Source organism: Dipodomys merriami, unplaced genomic scaffold, assembly GCF_024711535.1.
Source record: "Dipodomys merriami isolate MVZ:Mamm:240054 unplaced genomic scaffold, mDipMer1.0.p SCAF_1, whole genome shotgun sequence".
NCBI classification, from domain to species: Eukaryota; Metazoa; Chordata; class Mammalia; order Rodentia; family Heteromyidae; genus Dipodomys; species Dipodomys merriami.
Window position 1 is genome coordinate 35,762,630 of NW_027202270.1, and position 24,335 is coordinate 35,786,964.

The following is a 24,335-nucleotide window of genomic DNA, read 5'->3' on the forward strand; positions in this document are numbered from 1 at the left end:
AATTAGCACTTGGGACACTCTCAGTCAGCTTTTAAAAATTCTGTATTTCTGGTTTCCTGTCAGCCTGTTCTCTTTTTCCTAAAATGCTCCTAAGTCCATCTTGAGCACATCTCAAGTGAAGTCTTGCCAAAAATGGCTCTGTATTAATCTTTGATACAAAACTGGTACACAAAACTTGGACAGTTAGTCATAGAAACAGAATGTTCTTTAGCAATCAACCAACCATTATTACTGGCATGTATCTCAATAAATATAAGCCCCTTGTCATTTTAACCTCTATTGATATTCCTAAACATTAAGGTTTTGAAGTTCATAGCATGTTAGATACTTTTTTTGTTGTTGTTGGTCATGGGAGCTGAACTCTGGACCTGGCACTGTCTCTCAGCTCTTCAGTTCAAGTCTAGTGCCTACCGCTTCAACCACAGTGCCACTTCTGGCTTTTTTCTGCTTATGTGATGCTGAAGAATCGAGCCCAGGGCCTCATGCAGGGAGGCAAGCACTCTACCACTGAAATCAAATTCCCTGCCCTTTAGATTCATTTTTTTTGGGGGGGTCCAGTCTTGGGGCCTGAACTCTGGGCCTGGGCACTGTCCCTCAGCTCTTCAGCTCAAGGCTAGCACTCTACCACATGAGCCACAGTGCCACTTCCGGATTTTTTCTTTTTGCTTATGTGGTGCTGAGGAATCGAACCCAAGGCCTCATGCATGCAAGGCAAGCACTCTACCACTGAGCCACCTTCCCAGCCCATAGATTCATTTTTTAAATGAATGTGTTAGACACAAATAGTGGACCAGAATCCTTCTGTCAGGACATAGAAGCACAAACACCATCTTGGAAACAGAACTACAGCCAATCCACATTTACAAGAAGAGTACTGCAATCCTCACAGTGATACTGTCAAGGCAACATGGTAACTTTATTACATCTCTATCCTCTTTATCATTGAAAGCACAAACTAGCCAAGAAAGTATTCTTTAACAGCCAAAACATATTCTTTACAAACCTAACATGTATGCCCCACTTTTGAGGAACACAGATATTACCAGCATAAATCGTGACAGATTCTCTAAGAGCTCAGTGTGCTGGCATGCTCAGAGAAGGCTGAGACAGGAGGATCACTTGGGGCCTAGAGTTGAGTACATTATTGGGAGCTAAGCAAGACTCTGACTAAAAAACCCAAAACGAATCTCTGCCTCATACTTCCCAAGGCTATCTACAAACTCAATGCGATAATTATCAATATTCCAACCTCATTCTTCAAGGAAATAGAAGAGGCAATCCAAAAATTCATATGGAACAATAAAAGACCCCGAATAGTAAAAAACAGAAAGAACAGTGCTGGAGGAATATCAATACCAAATTTCAAACTCTATTACAAAGCCATAGTAATCAAAACAGCTTGGTACTGGCACAAGAACAGACCCCAGGACCAATGGAATAGACTTGAAAATCCAGAAATGAACCTAAAGACCTATAGCTATCTAATCTTTGATAAGGGGCTAAAAATATAAAATGGAAGAAAGACAGCCTCTTCAGTAAATGGTGCTGGCAAAATTGGTTAACTACTTGTAGAAAACTAAAGCTAGATCCTTATATATCACCTTGCACCAAAATCAACTCCAAATGGTTCAAAGACCTCGGAGTTAAAGCAGAAACTCTGAAAACATTACAGGATGGAATAGGAGAAACTCTAGGTCTCCTTGGCACAGGCCGAAATTTTCTTAATAGAGGCCCAGAAACACAACAAATCAAAGAAAGGTTGGACAAATGGGATTGCATGAAGCTTCAGAGCTTCTGCATGGCAAAGGACATAGCTACCAAGATCAATAGAAAGCCCACAGAAAGAGAGATATTCACTAGCCATACAACGGACAAGGTTCTCATATCTAAAATATACCTGGAACTTAAAAAATTAAATCCCCCAACAAATCTTCAAAGAAACAACTACCCAATAAATAAGTGAGCTAAAGACTTAAAGAGAAACTTCTCTTAAGAGGAAAGAAGGATGGCCAATAGACACATGAAGAAATGCTAAACCTCTCTAGCCATAAAAGAAATGCAAATCAAAACAACATTGAGATACCACCTCACCCCAGTTAGAATGGCTATAATCAAGAAATCTAATAACAACAGATGCTGCAGGGGATGCGGACAGAAGGGAATCTTACTGCATTTGTTGGTGGGAGTGTAAACTTGTTCAACCACTTTGGAAAGCAGTATGGAGGTTCCTCAAAAGACTCCACATAGAGCTCCCCTATGACCTGGCAATCCCACTTTTGGGCATTCACCCAAATGATCACAAACAAGACCACACTAAAGCTACCAGCACAACTATGTTTATTGTAGCATTATTTACCATAGCTAAGAGATGGAACCAACACAGATGCCCCTCAGTAGATGAATGGATCAAGAAAATGTGGTATATATACACAATGGAATTCTAAGCCTCCATCAGAAAGAATGGCATTGCCCCATTTGTTAGGAAATGGAAAGACTTGGAAAAAATTACATTAAGTGAAGTAAGCCAGGCCCAAAGAAACATAGGTCCCATGGTTTCCCTTATTTGCAATAACTACTATATGTCTGAGTCAAGCAGAAAAGGTCAGATAAGTTGATGTTAGGGGAATGAACCCCCAAGATAAGTATTCAAATGGTTTTTTTTCCTTTCATGCAATTGTTTCTATCATTTTTATAAGATGATTTCTATGTTGCTTTGTATGTCCCTCCCCCACAGTATAACCCATACTTTCACTGTATTTGATGTTGGTATAATTTGTGGAGGGGGAGGGCAAAAACAAATTGTTTAAATAGGGATACAGGTGGACCCATTGCAACAGTGAGATTTACAAATGTTATGTTGAAACGAACTTAACAATTTGGTGGGGGAGTGGAGGAAGGAAAGGAGTATGGGATGGGATGGGAATGGGAAACAAAGGAGGAGGCAACAATGCTTGATAAGAAATGTACTAATTATCTTGCCCATGTAATTGTAACCTCTCTGTATGGTATTCTCACATTAAAAAAAAAGAATCTCTGCCTCCAAGTTATAATTCAGATACAAACAAAATGAATATTGTCTTATAAAATATTAAAGGAAAAATGTATTCATTCACTAAGAAATAAGAACGTAATTTTGAATTGTGAAGATGAGAGACTAGTATTTGTTAGAAAAAGACAAAATTCTCAAAAATGGGAACTTTAAATTGTAGTTCATGAAAACTATTTCATACAACAATGAAGATACAAAATTTGACACAAAAGCATCCTGAGTTAAAAATCCTGTCCCATTCAGTGGGCTTTCTACTTATCTTGCTAGCTATGTTCTATGCCTCAGATAAGGGCCTCTTATCTAAAATCTACTTAAGAGCTCAAAAACTTCAACCTCCCAAAAATAACCCTTAAAGAAAAAAAACCCAAACAATAAATGGGCTTAAAGACTTTAAAAGTGACTTCTCACAAGAAGTAAGAATGGCCAATAGACATATGAAGACATGCTCAACATCTCTGGCCATAAAAGAAATGCAAATCAAAACAACATTGAGATTCTACTTTACCCCAGTTAGAATGGCCATTATCAAGAAAACTTACAATAACAGGTGCTGGCAGGGATGTGGCCCAAAGGAAATATTACCTGTACTGTTGGTAGGAATAGAAACTTGTTCAACCACTCTGGAAAACAGTATGGAGGTTCGTCAATTGCTAGGTGCAGGCTGCTTACACTTGTAATTCTAGCTACTAAGGAGCTGAAATCTGAAGGGCTAAGGTATGCACCAAGTTTGGCTAGAAGCATGGTTCAAGTGACAAGAGTGCCAGCTAAAAGAAGTACCAGCAGAAGAAGCCAAATGAGTATTAGACCCTGAATTCAAGTCCGTGTACTTAGAAGGGAGTGGGGAGAGAAAGGGAAGAAAACTATAAACAGTTTTAAGGGCATTAACCAGATGCATCACAGATGACTTGGGATGAAATTTTTCTTTTTCAGTCATGGGGCTTGAACTTAGGGCCTGGGCACTGTCTCGGGGTGAATTTTAAGATATGATTTTTTCCCTAATAAATCTAGGCAGAAAAAGATGTATCTTTAATATAACAAAGTAAAAAATCTGTGCTAAGTATTTTGTCAGAAGGAATTTGTTCAATGCCTTTGGTCCAAAGATAACAATCACAAACAAAGTACTCTTTTTAGAAACTTTGCATGGGGTGCCATGTGACAGATGTCATTGTTTGCATGCATCCATGGATGCACTAAGAAAACCTACCTGAGAGTACCTGACACACATGTTCAATCCTTACCCACAACTGTTCGGTGCAAGATTAAATCTTGCTTTCTGAATAGAGCTTTGTGTTAATGAGGCTAGAGCTCAGAATTTACTGAAAAGATAGAATCAAATTTAATTATACTTTCAGCAGGTACATGCTCATTTATGTAAAAAGATTACCAATTAGAAAAAAAATGGAATAAAGACTAATTTGAGTTTCAAATGTTATTAATAAACTTCATAATAAAAATGACTGCAACTAAGCTATCAACATATATTATTTTCTAATTACCAGCATTAGACTATTAGTATAGACTTAAAAACACTTCAACAAGAATTTGTTTTCTTAAGTAAATCCATATTCTTCTTTGCCTTGTTTGATCTACGTCTTTGCTTAGAAACTCCTTTGTAGACAATAAGACTAAAGGTTAAGCCTCCAAACTATGGGCCACATCTGAGCTGAATAGTTTATAGTTAACAGATTTAGTAACAAATTCTAAAAAAAAGAAATCTTCAAACATTTGCCTTGCATGCCAATTTAAATGTCTGCAAAGTATAACATCTTTCATATTTAATGGGAAATTTTTATAAATGATTAATCTCTCTAGGACCAAGGCAGTATAATGGGAACAAATAACTTTCTCTAAGGTATGGTGTACTGGCCAGCAAATCAATGTCTGGTCTAAAATCAATGTTTTAGTCCTTCAATATTACTTATAGCATGTCTGGACATTTGCAATTATAAACATAAGGATTCAAGCATACAATAAGAGAACACGTGCCAAAGAGCAACTTAAAAACAAGCTTCCAAGAAAACCTCCAAAGCAAAGAAAGTTAAAGGTAAAAAAAAAATCACATTTCTTTTACAAATAAAACAATGTTAATTTGAACCTACTTCTCACTTACCAAAACCTACCTTGCCTCTGTGGAAAGAAGAGAGATTTTCAGGAACACCTCTATCATCTATCTGTATTTACAGAGCAGATTGTATCTGCTTTGAAGGTACTTCCTAAGCTTCGGTAGTGCAGCCATAAATAATGGTATCTTATGCATATGAACTAACCTGTGGACTCAGGGTGAGTGCCAATAGCCAGTCTGAGGGAACATTCTGGCATGCTGCCATCATTGCTGATCTATTGCCACCAGATGCCTCTTAATGGATTTTCAATACACTGAGTTCATATCATTACATTGGAAACACACAGTTTAAAGAGCAATGACTCTGATTTCTCTGTTTCTTTTAATTATTCCTATTTCTAAATTCCTAGTTCTTAAATACTTCTCAAAGAGAGGGAAATTTAAAAGCTTGGTACCAGAAATATTGCAGTTCTCACATTTTGGAACATTTGTATGGACTTTTATGCAAAATATAAAATGGTCTTACATCTGTAGTCCAGGCTGGATTTGAACTTGAAATCCTTCTGCCACAGTCTCTGGAGTACTGTGTTTATAGCTATACACCACTATCCTTTCTTTGGCTGTGATGTTGGAGTTCCAGTGCAGAGCCTGTACATGTTAGGAAAGCACTCTACCACCGAGCAACATCCTCAGTTTGATAGGCCTGCTAAATGCTTTTCTGTATTCCTTTTCAATTGTCTCTTGAATTAGTCTTATTTACATTCCTAACAAATTTTAAGCTTGAGGATTTTGTTTTTTACATGAATTTTTTCTTTTACCCTTCAGAACAGATATTTAGCCATTTACAAAGCAAGATATTCTTTTGCTGCTTTTGCTTTTTAGCAGTGCTAAAAACATAACAAGATATCTGAAGGAGGACTTCACACAAGGGAAATATGCCCCTGCTGCTGAATGACAGCCTAAGCCTCTAAAATGATTTTTTCCAATGTATAAGATATGCTTTTTAAACAAATGGAAAGAGTTTTATCAGGAGTTTTACTACTTTAGTTGGGAAAAAAAGCATGAAATATTGTGACACTTCCAGACTGTGTCCTTCTCTTTTTTTTTTTTTTTCTGGGGCTTGAACACAGGGCCTCAAGGTCTCCCTTGGTTTTTTTGACTCAAAGCATGCACTCTCCCACTTGAGCCATACTACTACTTCTGGCTTTCTTTTTGAGTCAATACCAAGGGGTATGAACTCAAAACCTCAAGGTCTTCCTTGGCTTTATCACTCAAGGCTACCACTTCATCTATATCTCCACCTCTAGCTTTTCTCTGGTGAATTAGACATAAGAATCACTCAAACTTTTTTGTCAAAACCAAGATCCTCAGATCTCAGTCTCCTGAGTAGATGTAGATATATCTAATTAAGCCACCAAAGCCTGGTATTTACTCTAAGAATTCTTAAGCTAAAGAAATAGAATGATTTTTAAAAATCAACATGAATCATTTCACCCTGTTTGCTAGTTTTTTGAAACCAAAAGAACAGTGTGATGTGAGAAGAGGTGAAAAGGCTATCAGAGTTGTCTATAGAGCTCTACTTTTTAAAATTATATATCCTATTACTTCTAATTAACTAGACTCAATCCCAAAAACGGTGTTATGGTTTAGATGTGAAGTATGTCTGAAAGACTCATGTCCTGAAGGCTTGGTCTCAATACAAAAATGTTCAGAGAGGGGACTTCTGGGAAGTGACGGATTCCCAGGATCTCAATACTGGGATTCAATATTAGGTTAACTCATTGATGAGGTGATAGATACTTAGGAGGTGGGACTTAGTTGAAGGAATTGGTTCTTGAGGGCATACTCTCAACGTTTTGACCCTTCTTTCCTGCCCTCCCCCCCCCTTCAACTTAACCTGTCACCATGAGTTTGGCATCTCTGTTCCATCATGCCCTTTACCTCACCACAGGCCCAGAAATAATGGAGTCATTTGAGTATGAACTGAAAAAATTTGAAACCATGAGCCAAAATAAGCCTTTCTTCCTTTAGGATGTTTTATAGTCAGGTATCTAAGTCATAGTAATAGAAACAGTAAATATACATATTTACACAAACAGTAAGTATACATATTTACCCATTCACCTATGCTGCCTACTAGTTTTCACAGTCATTTTTTGTAGTCCTTTTCATATCTCATTGCTTCTTATGCTGTTAACATTCAGGGCAAACTATCTTTTCATATAGTATTTCAATCTATAAACTCATATAACTTCCCCACTTCCCCACCCACCAAAGCAAATAGGTCAATTTCTTTAAATTTTCTAAAATCACATCACCATTTTATCATGCCAACTGACATTATAAAACAGCTTTCAATCTTGGAAGAGATAAACTGCAATCCTCATTCTACACATGTGGAAATGAGAGGTTCAAATAATCTGTCCCATGTTCATCTACTTCAAACCTTATGACCATCACCTTTTCATCATGGTGAATGCAGAGTTGCAATTATTTTACAGTAAAGTATGAAATTTGCAAAAGTACCATTACAAACATATCAACAGATTTGAAACAGATCAATGGGAAAATTATTCTGAAAGCTCTCTGAAGATTACTCAATATCGTGTATCAATGAATCTTATAAGCAATTGGTGTTTAGATACAATCCTCTATAATGCCTATATAAATGACGAATGCAGACCACTCACCTCCCGTATGACTTGCTGCAACTCATCTTCCTCCACATTCCTATGCATTTCCTCAGCAGCTGACACTAGTGGGACATGCCCTTGACCTTCTTCTAACTTGGAGTTAGGTCCTACAAGATGTGAGGCTTCTTCAGCTGCTCCAGCATCCTCAGAACTTTCCACATCAGGAGGTGTATGCACAGAACCTGTTCTAGAAGGAGCAGTTGGGGTCAGAGCCACTGATGCTCGGAATACTTTCTTCCTGGCTACTAAGTTGGCTCTAGGTTTGTTCCCCACATCACCAAAAGGCACTCCAGTTCTTCTGTTGGCATGAGAGGGACTAGAACATACAGATGATGATTCTGATGTTGCCTGGGAGAAAACCGATTCTGAGCTTTCTCCAGGAGGAATTTCAAATCCCATTTCCCTCATTCCCAAACCCAATTCAGACTTCAGATATGACTGTTCTTGCATCAGTTCCGTGACCTAGAGATCAGAAAAGCACTGTTAGTCTTGCTTTTTGAAAATAAGATTTGTAGTAACAAAGCATGAGTTAAGCTCCTAGCTGTTATTACTGCCAAAAATCGACTTCATTAACTTAGTAACTGTGATCATATTTACAAAAGCAGTAGATGTAACTTCCTAAGAAGCTCAAGCTATAAAATGTGTAAGAAGAACATACAGCAGAATGCAGTTTTACTTGCTACCAAATAGGTGTCCAAATTGCTTTTAAGAAACTAAAACTACAATTAAAATAGTAAGTAGTTACTCATAATGCTTTGGACAAATTTATCTGAATTGTTAATGAGACTTTTGTTGAAATGAACCAATTTACCTAAATTGTTAATAAATATGAGACTTTTGTTCAAAATGTAATCACTGTAAAGAACCTATCTAGAGGATTTAGATCTGAATTTCCTCTGGAGTACTAATTATTTTTATAGCATAGCGTATTATCTTCTCCTTTAGGTAAATAAGATAAATCAGTACTGCAATTAAGCTTGCTTTGTATTAGTCTAAGATAGCTGTGGACTTCAGAAGTGGTCATCTTACTGCCTGCCCACCTTGGGGTACTGGGATTTGAACTCAGGGCCTCACACTATTTCTTAGGTTTTTCTGCTGAAGGGTGGCACAGTTTGCCACCTGAGCCACTCTTTCAAATGGTGATCTTCAGATCTCAGGATCTAGATAGCCAGGATTACCAATCTTTTAATCAATTCAGTGTATTAAGTTCTATATTTAAAAGTTCTATGTTTCATCCAACTAGAAAACTGCCTATTTCTGACATGTGTATCATTCCCTTCCCCAGTGAATTAGGAGGAGAGGCTTACTGGTTCCATGACATTCAGGGGAGAAGGGCAGGACAAGTTATCAGCACTCCTACTGCCACACATTCCCTGCAAAGGTAAACAAAGACATGCTTACATGGGTTATGTTTTCTCAAACTACAAGTGTTCTATAATAAATTAACTCAAATAGCACTTCATGTCAGCTATCATGGAATTGTATAAACAGTGTTAATAATGTGAGTGAGGTTTGACACCACAGAGTACACAGAAGATATTCTGATGCTCTGTACTCACTAGCACATTTTTTTTTGGGAGGGGGGTCCGGTCATGGGGCCTGATCTCTGGGCCTGGGTGCTGTTCCTCAGCTCTTCAGCTCAAGGCTAGCACTCTACCACTGAGCCACAGCGCCACTTCCGGCTTTTTTCTTTTTGCTTATGTGATGCTGAAGAATCGAACCCAGAACCAGTACATGCAAGGCAAGCACTCTACCACTGAGCCACCTTCCCAGCCCAACTAGCACATATTTTTAAGAATGATGTGTTGAACTACAGAAAAATACATGAATTAACTACATAGAATACTAGTTGTGAACTGGAAATGTGGCTTAATGGTAGAGTGCTTGCCTAACATGCATGAAGCCCTGTTTTCCATTCCTCAGTACCATATAAACAGAAAAAGATGGAAGTGGTGCTGTGGTGCTAGTGGTAGAGTGCTAACCTTGAGCAAAAGAAGCTCAGGGACAGTATCTAGACGCTGAGTTCAAGCCCCAGGACTGGCAAAAAAAGGAAAACCAGTTATACGTGTATATACACATTCTTACTCTACTCAGGTATGTGCATATACAGTATATGTATTCTACAAAACCAAACATGTGAAACAAACAAAAATTCAAAGTAACATTCTACAACTTGAAAAGTATCGACAAAATTAAGAATACAATGTTGAAGTTCAAATCTCAAGAAAAAAAACCATAAAAAGTGATATAAAATAAGGAGAGTGTTTTTTGAGACAGGGGTCTCACTATGTAGCCCAGCTCAGGCTGTCTCCAGCTCTGTATCTTCCTGCACCATCCCCTAAAATTCTGGGACTGTGATTCTGCACAACGATGAGCAGATAAATGAGGTTTCTTTTCATTGGTCTTGGTTACTCACATGCTTTCTATTAAAAGACCTCATATGAATCCTTAAAAAGAACATAAGAAATAAGGAGCTTGGAGTGCAGTCAAGGTAGAAGATATGCTTAGCAGTCAGCATACATGAAAACCCTAGGTTCAATGCCCACTACCAACCAAAGGGAAAAAAAGGCAATATTATTTTAAACGTAACGTTTAAAGGAAGGGTTATTTATTTCAATACAAAGAAGGAGGAGGGAGAGTGAGTGAGATACACGTGTTCTTTGGAGTCACGTACTGTGATTCCAATTTTCATTAGTCATATTTTAATGCATTATAATTTTACTTTCTAAACTCTGAAATTTTGTATTGATCTTTTGCCTTTATCTCTGAATACACTAAATATTTGGAAAATTATCACAATTTGTACATAAAACTGATGTGTAGAAGAGTTTCTTACAATTCTGCTCACTCTACTGCCATTAAAACCACTGGTGTAAGTTACTTCCCACAACCCAGGGTGGCATACCCCAAGCGCTGCAGAGCGGAAGGGCGAAGGTGCCCGCACAGCTCGGAGATGCTCATCCAGGCCCACCAGACGCTCCTCAAGCTGCAGTTCCAAGTCCTGCAGTTCCATTCGGACAGAGTTTCTCAAACTCTGTAGCTGCTCAACTTCATACCTGTCAGTGTGGTGACAGAAATAAAGTTTGAAAAAAGGCTGCTTGGGAGTTCTCATTCACAACCCTTTATACAAGGCACCATCAGCTACCAGAAGTATATTACAAGAGTTTTAAGTCCACACAGTAGAAAGAGACACAATCACTAGGAAAATGGATTTGGTCCTTCAGCTTCTAACTATCCCACACACTAGAAAGCAGCCTCAACCAAAGCTCTTCCTCAATGTATTAAGCACAGGTGATGTAGCAAACCCTGTGTGTCTACTGCTTAATCTACACTGGTTTCCAAAGCAAACAGTACACAGCAGTACAACTCAAACCTAAGTTTTAAAAGCTAAGCTGAAAACTGTTTCTTTGAAAGAAAAATTCGAAATTATATAAGGAAACAATAAACTTTTACCTTTCTTCCTCAGTCATATGATGATAAACCATGGTTTGCTGACGTAGCATTGCCAACTCTAAATCCATCATTTGTGTTCTGAACAAATTCAGGCTCCGCCTCATTACCTGAAGCTCCTGAAACGTATTCTAAAACACAATGAGACACAATTGTATCTCTGATTTATAGAAGGTTTTGACAATGCACAAGTTTAGGGAGAACTTACTTCATAAAGAGGTAGAACAGATGACTTCGGAGTGCTATACGGAGCAGCAGATAGGTCAGGTCCTCTCATCATAGGGTACTTCAAGCAAAAAAAAAAAAAATCAGGATTAAAAGCCAATAGAAAAATGACTTAGCTCCAAGTTTTCTCTAGTGTGAAGGAGGAATTTAAGGTCTTCATACTGTAAATATGAAGTCTTGACACGGTAAGCAGGAGAAAGAATTCAGTCCCCAGTGGTACCTATTACTTTCAACTGTCCCATGTTCAAGTCAATTGGTTTGAGAGGAGAAAGAGGAAAAGGAATACATATTGCTCTTCTCTACGTTTGGCAGTTTGTCTTCCCTTGACAAGTAGGAAAGCAGAAGTGAAACTGAAAAATGTAGAAGTACTTCCATCATGATATTACAGTAACTATTGATGTGGCTGCCGAGCTAAGCAAGCGTTCACTGTCTTAGCACACCTGCTATATGTCACTACTTAAAACAGTGAAGATACAAGGCATCTTGGCCTTCAAATTTTCTCACAATTCAAAAATAAAAAAGCAAAATACTACTACTAATAACAACAACAACAATATGTTAGTGGAGTGGGTTCTCTAATGGTAAAATTCGGATTAGGTAAGTGTTGAGATCTGAACTGAGTTAGGACTTGGTTATGCAAAGGAAGGCCAGGGTAGGCATTCTAGGTAGGAAAAAAATAAAACAGGAAGAAAGGGAGGGAGGGAGGGAGGGGGAGGGAAAGGTGAGGAGGGAGGGAGGGAGGAAGGAAGAAAACATCACAAAGTGGCATGGGAGATTAACAGGAGTGCACAACAATTTAGAGCCCCAGAAGACAGGGTTGGGGGTCACCACAAAATGTTCCATACAGATCTTTAACAATGCACAACTTCTAAGAACCCTGATGGAGTCTAATCCTATTAAAACTTATACCTCAGCAAGAAGGGTGAGACACTGATTGGCTGAGGTACTGGAAGGGCATACAAGATGAAGAAATCTAAGTCTAAAAAGGTGTACCAGGGAGTACAAGTGGTCAAGCCTCTGGAGAGCCCTAGCTTTACATCTTCACCAAAACAAAGGTTACTATCAGTCATAGCTACAACTATGGTTCTTAGGAAATAAGGAAGAAATACACATACCCCGGTTAGGCTACAGCCATTAGGAAACAGATGTCATAGGATTAAACCCATGTTTAAAAGAAGGTATATCTTAACTATGATTTAGAAACCCACAACACTGAATTTACTTCTAAAGTGGCTGACTTCCTACTACTTCATGATGAATAAAAGATCGCATGCATTTTAAATTCACACTTTACCTGGCTCTCTCGGAGTAGTTTCAGCCTTTGAACCCATGGAAGTAGACTAATTCTGTATCAGGAAGCCAGCATCAGAGGTCAGTAGGTGAAGGGGAAAGCTTAAGTCACAGAGGTACGAGCAGAATCAGGAGAGTATGGTGCCACTGAAGCCAATGGAGAGAAAACTTAGAAAAGGAAGAAGTGGTCAGCATGTCCAAATGACAGAGAAAAGGATTAAGGACTCTGATGGGAAAGGCATTTTTAAAAACAGATAGGAATTAAAATTTCTAGACTAAGAAAATGACAATGAAAGAGAGAATGAAAAAGGAAGAATACTGAGTAGGCAAAATCTTCTAGGAAGGGAAGGAGATTCCAAGCAATTTCCTTTCTTCACTGATAGTTACACCTTTCCCACAAAACAGAAGGTAAGAGCACAGGAGGAGGGCTGGTAGAGGTAAGTTGAAGCACAAGGAAACAAAGTTGAGGAGGTTTATGCCTGATGGATCTTCAGTGAATTGAGAGACACTGTTTTAAAAGGTCCACTTTTCCTACCTGTGAAAGATTCTGCAGTGAGTTTCGAATGTCATGCAGCACTCTTCGCAGCTGCATTTCTAAGGCTGAAGGAGGATTCGAGGAACATGCTCGGTATGGGTAGGATGCATGTCTTTGAGAGTAAGGACACCCGAATGGGGAGGCGAAGGCACTACACGTAGCACCGGAGATGCTGGGAACGCTGTGAGTACTCAGAGTTCTCATGTGCTCACACAGCGGCCGCTCCTGCCACTCGGAGTGCATAGAGTGAAGGGAGCACATGGACTGAGATACTGGTCCTGGAGCCAACCATGGGCAAGAAGCAGTCCTTCCATGATGGCTCTCTTCCAACTGCGCCTCTTCACTCGGGGAGACTTCCTTCTTCACCGACGATGGAGAGATGAAAATGGTGGATTTAACTAAAGATTGGCCATCATGCTCAGTCAGTCCTGTCTCCAATTCCTGTTCCTCTTCCGGGGTGTACTTATAGGTGAAGGAAGGTTGGCTGCATCTCGTCTCTTTCCCTGGAGATAACCGGACATTGACAGAGGACACAACCCTTACAGGGCTCAATAAAGTGGTTGGTAAAGACTGAGACCTTCTCAGAGGATAACCAGCTTTTGCAAGTAAGTACCTTTGTTTTAACAGATCTTTCGATTTTATCAGGCTACGCCCTACTCTTTGAGTAGACAGACTGCAGACTTTCATTTGTGCTCTTTGCAAGGCTATATTAACTCTGTCCACAGAAGAGGGGGGCCTAGTTGTATCATCAGAACGCATGTCACTACATTTAGCTTCAATAGAAGCCAGTGACTTCAGAATATGGTGTGTGGTGTACTGCGCAAACTCACACTCACTGCCTTTGTCAACATCACTTTCCCCGCTTGCTTCCCTCAGAAGATCTGTATGTGCTAGAGACAAATCCTCATCTACTTCAGTAATTTCAGGAACTGGCGCCCTTGGACTACAGGTGGGCTGCTTGTCTCCTGTGTGCTCCACAGTCTCTCCCTGAGGGAGATCCTGGCTCTCTGACCTCTTTCCATCAGTTACTGGTGCTGCTTTCACTCTCCCCTTCTGAAGAGGGGTGACAGACTCCTCTTCTGACTCATTAAAGTAAGGCTGGTCTTGTACTGTTGGATTAACAAGGTCTTCGCCAAATGATGTGACTGTTGTCTCACTGTCACAACTGTCAGCACTACTCCCCATGGCTTGCAGGGACTCGTGGACCTGCGAAGGGAGAACAGGTGAAAGACAGAAGGTAAGTGTCAGCATTAATGAAATATTAAGTGTGTATATACACTCAGATTTGCACTGTCCATTCCTGTGGTTGTGTTCCTAGTACCCATCAGAACAGTTTTTACTGCCTCCGATGAACAACCATGATCCTCCTTCTAACCTGCTCAGAAAAGATTATTTCACACCGTTTTTTCCCATAAATTCTCCTTCAACATTCTCTTCCTCTCCTCTAAACAAGGACTTAAAAGAAAATGGACCATTCTCCTCTCACACCTACAAGCTTCTTTATTCCCAACCAACCACTACCTCCTCTCCATTCCAAAAGGAAATCATGCTCTTTTGTTTCCTTTCCCACCCCTAAGGTTTGAACTCAGTTCCTCACACTCTAGCTTGACTAATTCAACTCATCACTGAAGCTCTACTATTTGACACATGCCGCCACTTCTAGCTTTTATTTTTGCTGTTGGGGACAAGAGCTCTAGGATTTGTCTAACCAGACTGGCTCTCAATCTTCATCCTCAGACCTGAGCTAGTAGCAAGGGTTATGTGTGGGAGCCACTGGCTCACAAACAAGTAATGATCAAAATAACCTTTATTTAGTGATGACCTCAAATAAAGAAATATGAAAAATTAATGAAACCTAAAATCTGTACTCAAAAGCATTAGATACGTCTATGCTCCACAAGTTTCAGGCTTGTTAACTGAAAAATAAAAAGGTTAAGACACACTAACTCCTGAAATACATATACTGAGAATTACTTTAACACAGGAGTGTTACAGTGTCTACGGCAGCAAGAAGTTTTACCAGGAGGTGATTCAGGGAGAGGCAGTCTGTGGGGTCCTCTGCAAAGCCACTACTATCGGAGTGCTGACTTGCAGTGCGTAACAGATGATCTGTGGATAAAGACAACGAAGCAAGGCTTTGAGGAGGGCTATGATTCCCAGTAGACAAAAGATACACAACACTGATTCTTTCTTAGAAAGTATGCGCTGCTTGTGTAGTCTTCAATGCTTAGGAAGTAAGAAGTTCAAACAGAAACTGGATCATACTTTTCTATCAGATTCAGTTGTTAATTAAGCTCTAATTATAATGACTTGATAAATCCAATTATTATCCTCAGAGGAAAATTAGCTGAAATAATAAAATAATAAAACACAGACGTTTCAAAGTAAACATATACATGTATGCTTATGTATCTTGCTACTAAAAAAATAAGAATAAAATTAAGACCAAGTGACCAATTAACTAAATAATTTAAAATGAAGGGCTCCTTAAACATCTCTGATGTTTCAAATGAAGCAAATATTTTTATTATGAAACAATTCTCATAACAATTGCCTAAAAGTCAAACAGACGATTAATATTTAACATCATTAATCTTATAAAATCCTTTATTTTCTGCCACTAAACTCAAAACAGGCTAAGAAAAGTATCCTTACCTCATTCATGTCCATTTAAGGTCAAACTACAGATAAACAACTAAGTAATATGACTGAATAAGACCCCAAGTCAACTCAAAGTTCACCTGATTGGAAACTACATCCATTCTAGACTCAGACCATTCTAGACTCAGATTTAATATGGAATGTAGAAATCGTTTTCCATTAGAAATTTTAGAATGGCCCTGTAATGTTATTGTGGTATTAGTAAAATTGCATAGTGAAATACAAGAAATTACTTCATATTCTTGACAAATCTAGGTAAACTGGAATAATTATGTTACTGGATTGTAATGAACTATTATCAGTACTAATTGGTCAGTACAATAATTAGAAATTATTTACAACTTAGGCCACCAGACATCACCACTGTAATTATGTGTTCCATATCTTTTTGCTTTAAACTAGATGGTGAGCCTTCTAAGGCTTATTAATCCTGCACATTCCATTATGTCAAAGAAGCTGTCACTACAAAAATGTTTGCTGAATGAATCACTGACCATTATTTTCATAATGGAACAAGAGAATTAAGCAGCCATAAAAATGATTTACAAGTGAAAGTGCCTATCTGGTTGAGCAAAACTGTCTTGTATCAGAGCCCAAGAAGCCCGAGTGTCGGTCTCTGTGTCAGATTCTTAGATATACTGAACACATGTGGAAGAGGAAGGTCTGTGCCAGTTCCCTTCACAGCTGAGCCCCTTCTGATATCACCCAGGTTGGGTGGTAGGGTCTGTACTTAATTTTCAGTGTAGGTGTGAGGCAGTGTCATTCTTTCCAAAGATGCCTGGGTGTAAGTTTCTGCTTAAGTTAGCAGTAACTAACCTCTATCTGCTCTTCAAAATGGGGTTGCCATTCTTCCATCTCACTGTGCTACTTCAATAGCTAAGTAGAATATAGGCAAAACCATTCTGTAAACTGTAAATCACACTAGCAGTGATGGCATATGGCTATAATCTCAACATTAGAAGGCTGAAGCAGGAGGATATCAAGTCAAAGCCTAGCATGAGCTATAGAGTGGAACTCTATTGCTAAAAATAAAAGATAAAATAAGTCATATACGTAACTAGGCTCTTTAGGCATTTCTAGCTCACTCACACACACACACACACACACACACACACACACACACACACACACACACACACAAACAGTACTTTATAGGAAAAGGTAGAATTAAGAAGAATTTAGAATTCTGTTCTGAAGATACAATGTATTATTTTTGTTACAACTAGAATGTTGGAGAAAACATTAAATAACATACAAATCAAAATTCTGTTTAATATGGTAAGGAAACAACAAAGCTGATGTGGTAGCTCACCCTTGTAATCCTAGCTACTTAGGAGGAGATATAAGTATCGTGGTTCAAAGCCAGCCTAGGCAGGAAAGTCCTTGAAACTCTAATATACAATTAACCATCAAAAAGCCAGAAAAGCTGTGGCTCAATGGGTAGAGTACTAGCTCAAGGATGGCAGCCAGACTTTGAGTTCAAGCCCCAAAACAGGCATGGAAGGAAGGAAGGAAGGAAGGAAGGAAGGGAGGGAAGGGAGAGAGGGGAGGGAGGGAGGGAGGGAGGGAGGGAGGGAGGGAGGGAGGGAGGGAAATGAATGAATTAGGAAATTTGTAAAGTCTTTTCTCAATTTTGTCTTCTGTAGTAAGAAAATTGTTAGATTTCTCTCACTATATATTATATAATATGCAATAGACATCAGCTTGGGACACGAGTTAGGTCACTAAACTTCTATGCTTTGGTAAATAAGTTCCAGACTGTAATTGAAATTAAGAGAATTTTAACTTTGTAAATCCTATTATTGTATGTGTTTTTATTACACCTGAGAAACAAATGCATTACCAATTATTCTAATTTTGAAATTCTGATTTATCTAAGATATTATATATCATGTTAACAAAATTTGATAGGCTGTCTTCCAAAAGGACTGCAGTATTAAATTCTTCCTTGTCCCTCTCTCTCTCATGACTCACAACAGTGGTAGAATTTATGCTCAAATCACAAGAAATATGAGATCCACAATAGGTAAGAAAAACCAAGACAGAAATAAAAATCGTATTTCGTCTTTCCCACCATTCAAGAGCTCCCTCTATAAACCTCTTAAGATGATTTTATTGGGTTTTTTTAAATCTCCCTTTCTACACAGGCAAACTGCTTTTCTCAATGTATCATCTGTCTTATTCCTCTAAAGACTACTTAATTTCCATGCACTCTGCCTTATAACTGAGAAGCACACATATGCATTTATTGACTTATTAAGAGATGAAAACTAAACAGAAAAGCTCATTTTGTATCTGAATAGAACTGTGGTGATCTCACAGACTAAAGCTCTTGTTCCTTATTGTCATACTGGAATGAAAGGAAAATTACATGCAAATAACCTCTTATGAAGTAATTTCAGAGATGGGGAAGAAACAAACATGTAATTTCCTATTCTAGGAACATACATATAAATCTTTGTTTAAAAAAAAGCAAACAGGGTGGTGCAGCATGTGTAAAGTTTTAAAAATAAACAGTCCTACCTTCAGTGGTCATTTAACTTCTTCCTCTCTCTCTAAATCTGAAAAGTTTGGTAAATCAAAAACCAGACATCTTTTTTCAGAATACAAATTAAAAATGAAGGAATGGATTTGAAGGTTCTTTGGTCAATAATTATTAACTCAAGAGAAGAATGGCATCTCACCTTTGACCTCCATTTTGAATTTAAGAAGGTTTAATTATGCTAAGAAATGGATAACTTTTGTCCCAAGTATATTCCATTTATTATATTTAAAAGCTGTCTTTGAAATGAGTAACATAAGTACATGTTCTAATCTAAGAATGTAAAAAGCGGCTTACTCTCTTACTCTTTCCCAGAACTTTGAAGTATTCAGAGTATACATAATTGTGTAATGAATTCACTATAGGATAAGAAAACTCATGAATTTAGGGGCTCAAAAGTTTTTAAGAAAATAGAGACAACACAACAATGATAAGGCTAGCATAGACTACCTGGTGTTCCTAATGTTTTTACACTTTCTCAACTCTACACATTGATCCCATTTTCAATCACTTGATAATACTTAGGTACTTGAGGAACTAGTGGGTGTTGATGTTCTTACCTCTTTTGGATTTGGTGAGACCTAGCTGGCAAGCAGCAGGAACATGAGGAACTTCTCCTTCTGTGCTCTGAACCTAAAGAAGAATTTCAAGTCATTATAACCATTTACTAAACAAAATACAATTAGCCAAACTAAAATATGCCAGAGCATTCCATAAAGACATTTTATCTCAAAACGTTTAGACTGCCTCCGCAAGTTCACCTAGTTTCTAGTTAGCGATAGCCATCAATTTAGTAGCAAGAGAAAAATAACCGTATATATAAACTAACTAAAATGTTGCTACAGATGAAAAATACACCCATGTGAGACTGTTCTCAAATGTTAAACTCCAACTTCAAAGTAGGTTCAATTGGAGGAAAAATGCTAACACATGCACCACAGCAGGCAAATGACTAATACACAATTAAGGCAATTACAAGTCTCACATTTGTGAAATAGAACATCATGCTCCCATTAAAATGGTTTCTAAAACTCCTTGGAGGTTCAGGTATGAAATTTCTTTCATATTTAAGACATGCTAAGATGATTATCATGTTTAAATTCTGATAGGAATGTTAAAGACAGATTTGAGAGATTCATGTGGAAAGGCAGTTTCATTAGAGAACTGAAATGTTGAAAGGCCTTAAAAATATCCTTGCTAAAAAATATTTCCAATGACAGTTTCAACTCCCCCCCCAGTTGTCTTTTCCCACCTGTACCACTACAGATCATTTAGGAATTCTCTAATCACACCCTAATTCTCTCTAATCACACCCTACTCCCCAAACAATCCATATCAACATAACTAACTCAAGATTAAATAGTAATAGAAGAGGTTGTCCTAATTTCTTCCCCACAATATAATGTTAAATACTTAGGTATTAAATAACATCCCAGTAAAAAGCTAGACAAAGGTTTTCAACTTTGAACAAATCAGGGCAAATAGAAAACTACTAAGTAGAACTTTGATGTGTTTTGAGCTGGAAGTCTGTTTAAGAATAAGAATTATGTCATGGGAATAAAAGAAAGCCACCATGAAAAAAAAAGCCAAAGGTTAATTATATTATTTCTCAATTTAAAAATGTCTATGATTTGTGATACCTTTATGTTATAATTCTATGAACTAGTTTATGAACTTTAAAAAAACAAAAGATAGCTGCACAGTGCTTATTTAAAACCAGATATATAAAATAAGTTCTACCATTCTATTTAGATATTACAGCAGTAGAAACAAGTTCAACAGGAAAACCATTGTTTTATATACAAAGGAACAAAATGCATTTTTTTATAATTCAATAAAGGGCCTATTATTAGCTGCTCTTCAGCCTAGCCCACTTTAAAGTATTTTCAGTAAAATAAGTTTCAACCAAATCAAAACAGTATAATAGAAACCCAGCATTATCAGCTTAATATAGCCTATGGCATATCAAATCATAATCTCTTACTTTTAAATACAGAATTAGCATAAATATTATGTACGTAGACTAATAAAAATCACAATGAACATGAGTGCATTTAACTTATTTCTTCAATGTACTATCCCTTCAGGCTGTTACTCTAGGCCCCCTCCAAAATCTCTCATTTCATTGTAAAGTCTTCCATCAACCGCAGGAGAGAAACACTTGAAAGATGGGTCATATTTACTAATACACTACTGCTACTTGGTTAGCCGACTCACTTAGCAAAATCACAATAAACAACTGCAGACAGTCACTACATCTAGTGACAGTTGGTCTACTTGTCAGCTTTTTATTATTGGTCATAACTGTGCAAAACACAGTCAAATTCATGATAGCTAAAAAGCAAATACAAAGGTATCTGCCAGGATTTTCCCTGTTTAAATGGCTGCAAATGCTCAGTAGAATTTTGGTCATTGAGTAGAAATCTGGTCAATTTGGTCATTCTTATACATTTAATAAAAGTAACTAAAAGGTAACTTTCATTATATGTAAAAGAGTAACTGAATATAACTGAAATTGAGTGATGAGCCATGAATTGTTATACTATATTCTCAAACTTCTGGGTAAGTTTGAAACTTTTCATAATAAAAGAAGAAAAAAAAGCCATATTGAACCAAAACTATAAAACTGCTAGGGATTTATTTTATTTTTTTTTAATTGTATTTTATTTTATTTGAGAACATACTGTACAGAGGGGCTACAATTACATGGGCAGGATAATGCATACATTTCTTACCAAGCATAAAACTGCTAGGGATTTAAAGATGTAGAGACAGCTTAAGACCCCACAGAGCCCAATTTTCAGAATCACTATTCTGCAATTTTTTTTTCTGAAGTAGTTCTTTTTTTATTTTATTTTTTATTGTGAAAATACTGTACAGAGGGGTTACAATTACATGGGCAAGATAATGAGTCCATTTCTTATCAAGCATTGTAGCCTCCTCCTTTGTTTACTATTCTGCAACTGTGACAAGCACCTGCTTTAGTTTCTTTACTGCTGTCATGTTTCTCTTCATTAGGATGCATCTTCTATAAGCAAAACTACTATAGGTGATCTGTAGAACAGATCAGAACTAGAACAGTGATTCATGGATATTCCAACACAAATGTTTCCTCTAAGTTTTACAAGGCTAAATTTTAGTCCCTGTCATTGTGTAGATACTAGATAAGAGTAATTTTGAAAAAAAATAAAAATTAAGAGTTTTAGAAATGACAATTGTTCTTTAGCTTCAAAAAAACCCAGAAGAAAGCATTTCTTTACAGAGAATTTCTGTGGGACTGCTCATCAGATGACTTAAGTGCCTGTCTGATATCTGATTCTATTAATCACCTGTAGCGAAGTTAGATGGTGTATTAAAAATCGCCAGTAAAAATAAATGAGTTCTACTCTTATTCATGCACTTGCTGAATGGCTTCTAAAAATTATCTGTGATAACTATCTCAGTTTTCTCCATTATAAGATAAATATGAAAACCTTTAATAAAGTCACAGTCAGTGAAGATACTCTGAAACCCTAAAGTAGTCTTACCTATGCACAAGAGATCCCTCACAATTATCCTCTATTACTGCCTTGCCTCCCTCCTCCCTTTGGAGCATTGATATCAAAAGGAGTATGACAGCTGCCATGTGGCTCACACCTGTATTCCTACTCAGGAGGCTAAGACCAAAAGGATTAAGAGCTGAGAGATGAAGGAACAAGTTACAGGCCAGCTTTACACAAAAAAAAAAGAAAACAAGAAAAAGAAAAAAATGAGTCCTATAACCAGCAAATATAGGACTGGAGACATAGCTCAGGTTTGGAGAATCCTAGCCTACCAAATTAAAGATCATCAGTTCAAACCCCAGTTCAGACCCTTCCCTATAAAAGGAATAAGACATCACTTAGATGTCAGAGAAACACTGTCATAAATGCTAAATGGGGAGGGATGTATCGTCATCTGTAAAGGGAAAACACAATAGTTACTTGTAATTCAACTTAAAAAATCCTCCTATGGTTTATATACATGTGAACAAACATACACTGAGTTTTAACTGGTTGAGATCTGAGAATCTCCAGCCTGGTTAGGAAAGTCCATGAAACTCATCTCCAATTAAGTACCAAAAAGCCAGAAACGTTGCTGTGGTTCAAACTGGCAGATCACTAGGCTTGACTACAAATGCTTAGAACACAGTGCCCAGTTCAAGCCCCAGGACCAGTGTACACGTACATGCACACATACACACATACACATGCACAAACACCAAAATAAAACAAAACATAAACATACAAATGTTAAATCTGAAAGGTTAAGGGAGCAACTTAACTATTCATCAAATATTTTACTTATTTGGGGTTACTTCAACTCAAATCAATAAATATTATTGAAAGGAAGTATAAAATTAACATTTTAGTGGTTAAAAGTAAGATATATTAGTTAAATTAGCATCAGAAGGAAGTCAGGATTGGAAAGTTACATAAACTTTAGTAGTTTGAAAACTGTGTCTACAATCAGCAAGCTATATTTAAACAGAAGGTTTTTTTCCCAGAGTAAAACAATAAACTACACAACATTCAAAAATATACAGCTGAAGATCTTTTAATACATTACTATATTATTTACACTTAAAAATGAAAGGCTTTAAAGGCAATACTGGATTCTGAACCCAGGCCTGCCTTGTGCTTGCTAGGCAGGCACTCTACCATTTGAGTCAAGCTTCTAGGCTGGATCACTTCAGTTTAATGGTAAATCGTTCTTGCTACTGATTCATCAGATCTGAAGAGCTAGCATATGTATTTAAAGTAAGCTAATGAACACAGAAGTAACTAACTCATTAAGAATAAACACTGCTCCCATCGCCACATGCATTAAAAATACAGAAATCTTAAAATAGGGTTTTGAAATTTTGAAACATTCTAAGACTTTTTAATAAAGCAAGTTAACTTCTTTTTTTTTTTTTCAGGTAAGGGGTAGGTTTATTCATCGTTCGGGCTGGCACCAGGCCATCTTGGTCCTCCACACGGTGGGGAAAGGCCTGGGAAAGAGAGCTGGGAAAGCTGGGAAAGAGAGAGAGCTAGGAAAGAGAGAGAGAAGAGCTAGAAAAGAACAGAGAGAGGAGAGAGAGAGCAGAGAGCAGAGAGCAGAGAGCAGAGAGCAGAGAGAGCTAGAAAAGAGCAGAGAGAGCAAGTTACCTTTTATTTGAAAAGTCTCTGGGCTGTTTAGTTGCCTTCATTTAAGTATTTCCCCACTGTGCTCCTGGTGACAAGCCTTACCTTCAGTCTCTGCCAAGAGCCAAGTCTGCAAACTTTTCTCCTCGCAAGTATCCCAGAGCAGCTGCTCAGATATTCTGCTTAAGAACTGGCTGAAAGTCTAACTTACATTTATTCACTGTTTATACAAAAAGAACATTCCCAACAGGAATCAAACCTCAAACAAAGGAGTCCAAAAAAAAAAAGTATGAAGCTACTTTGAATGGGACCTAAAAATTTGTTTCAACAAGATTGTTCTCCTCTGTCAATATGATTCAAATTATACTTAAGAGGAAGCTAAAATAACACATTATTTCCCTTCTTTATCTATTGTTCTACAAGCTTTAAAATTCCCAAAGGGATAAAAACACAATTACAGGAGGTTTTCATCATATTTTAACTATATCTGAAGAACAAAAATTCATTATCCTCAAATTTTCCCCTACTTACAATGTAGCTACAATGACAATCTAATTTTTCTGTTTTGTTTCATTTTTTGGGACAAGGTCTCCCTATCGAGCACAGAAACTTGTGATTTTCTGTCTCAGCCTCCCAAGCATTAGTTACAGACAAATGTCACTATGCCTATTAATAAAAATTATT

The 24,335-nt window shown here is 37.5% G+C and overlaps 1 protein-coding gene across 2 annotated transcripts in view; it reads right to left on the bottom strand.

Annotated features, from left to right (window-relative positions):
* Positions 1 to 24,335, bottom strand: part of Itprid2 (ITPR interacting domain containing 2) — a 41,331-nt gene that overhangs the window by 4,850 nt on the left and 12,146 nt on the right. For both annotated transcript variants that reach the window (XM_070019703.1, XM_070019696.1), the window contains exons 9-16: positions 19,068 to 19,140; positions 15,325 to 15,413; positions 13,305 to 14,510; positions 11,463 to 11,540; positions 11,258 to 11,385; positions 10,710 to 10,860; positions 9,112 to 9,177; positions 7,802 to 8,266 (exon numbers count right to left, since the gene is read on the bottom strand). In XM_070019703.1, the coding sequence (XP_069875804.1) occupies positions 7,802 to 8,266; positions 9,112 to 9,177; positions 10,710 to 10,860; positions 11,258 to 11,385; positions 11,463 to 11,540; positions 13,305 to 14,510; positions 15,325 to 15,413; positions 19,068 to 19,140 (2,256 nt within the window). The remainder of the gene's footprint in view (positions 1 to 7,801; positions 8,267 to 9,111; positions 9,178 to 10,709; positions 10,861 to 11,257; positions 11,386 to 11,462; positions 11,541 to 13,304; positions 14,511 to 15,324; positions 15,414 to 19,067; positions 19,141 to 24,335) is intronic.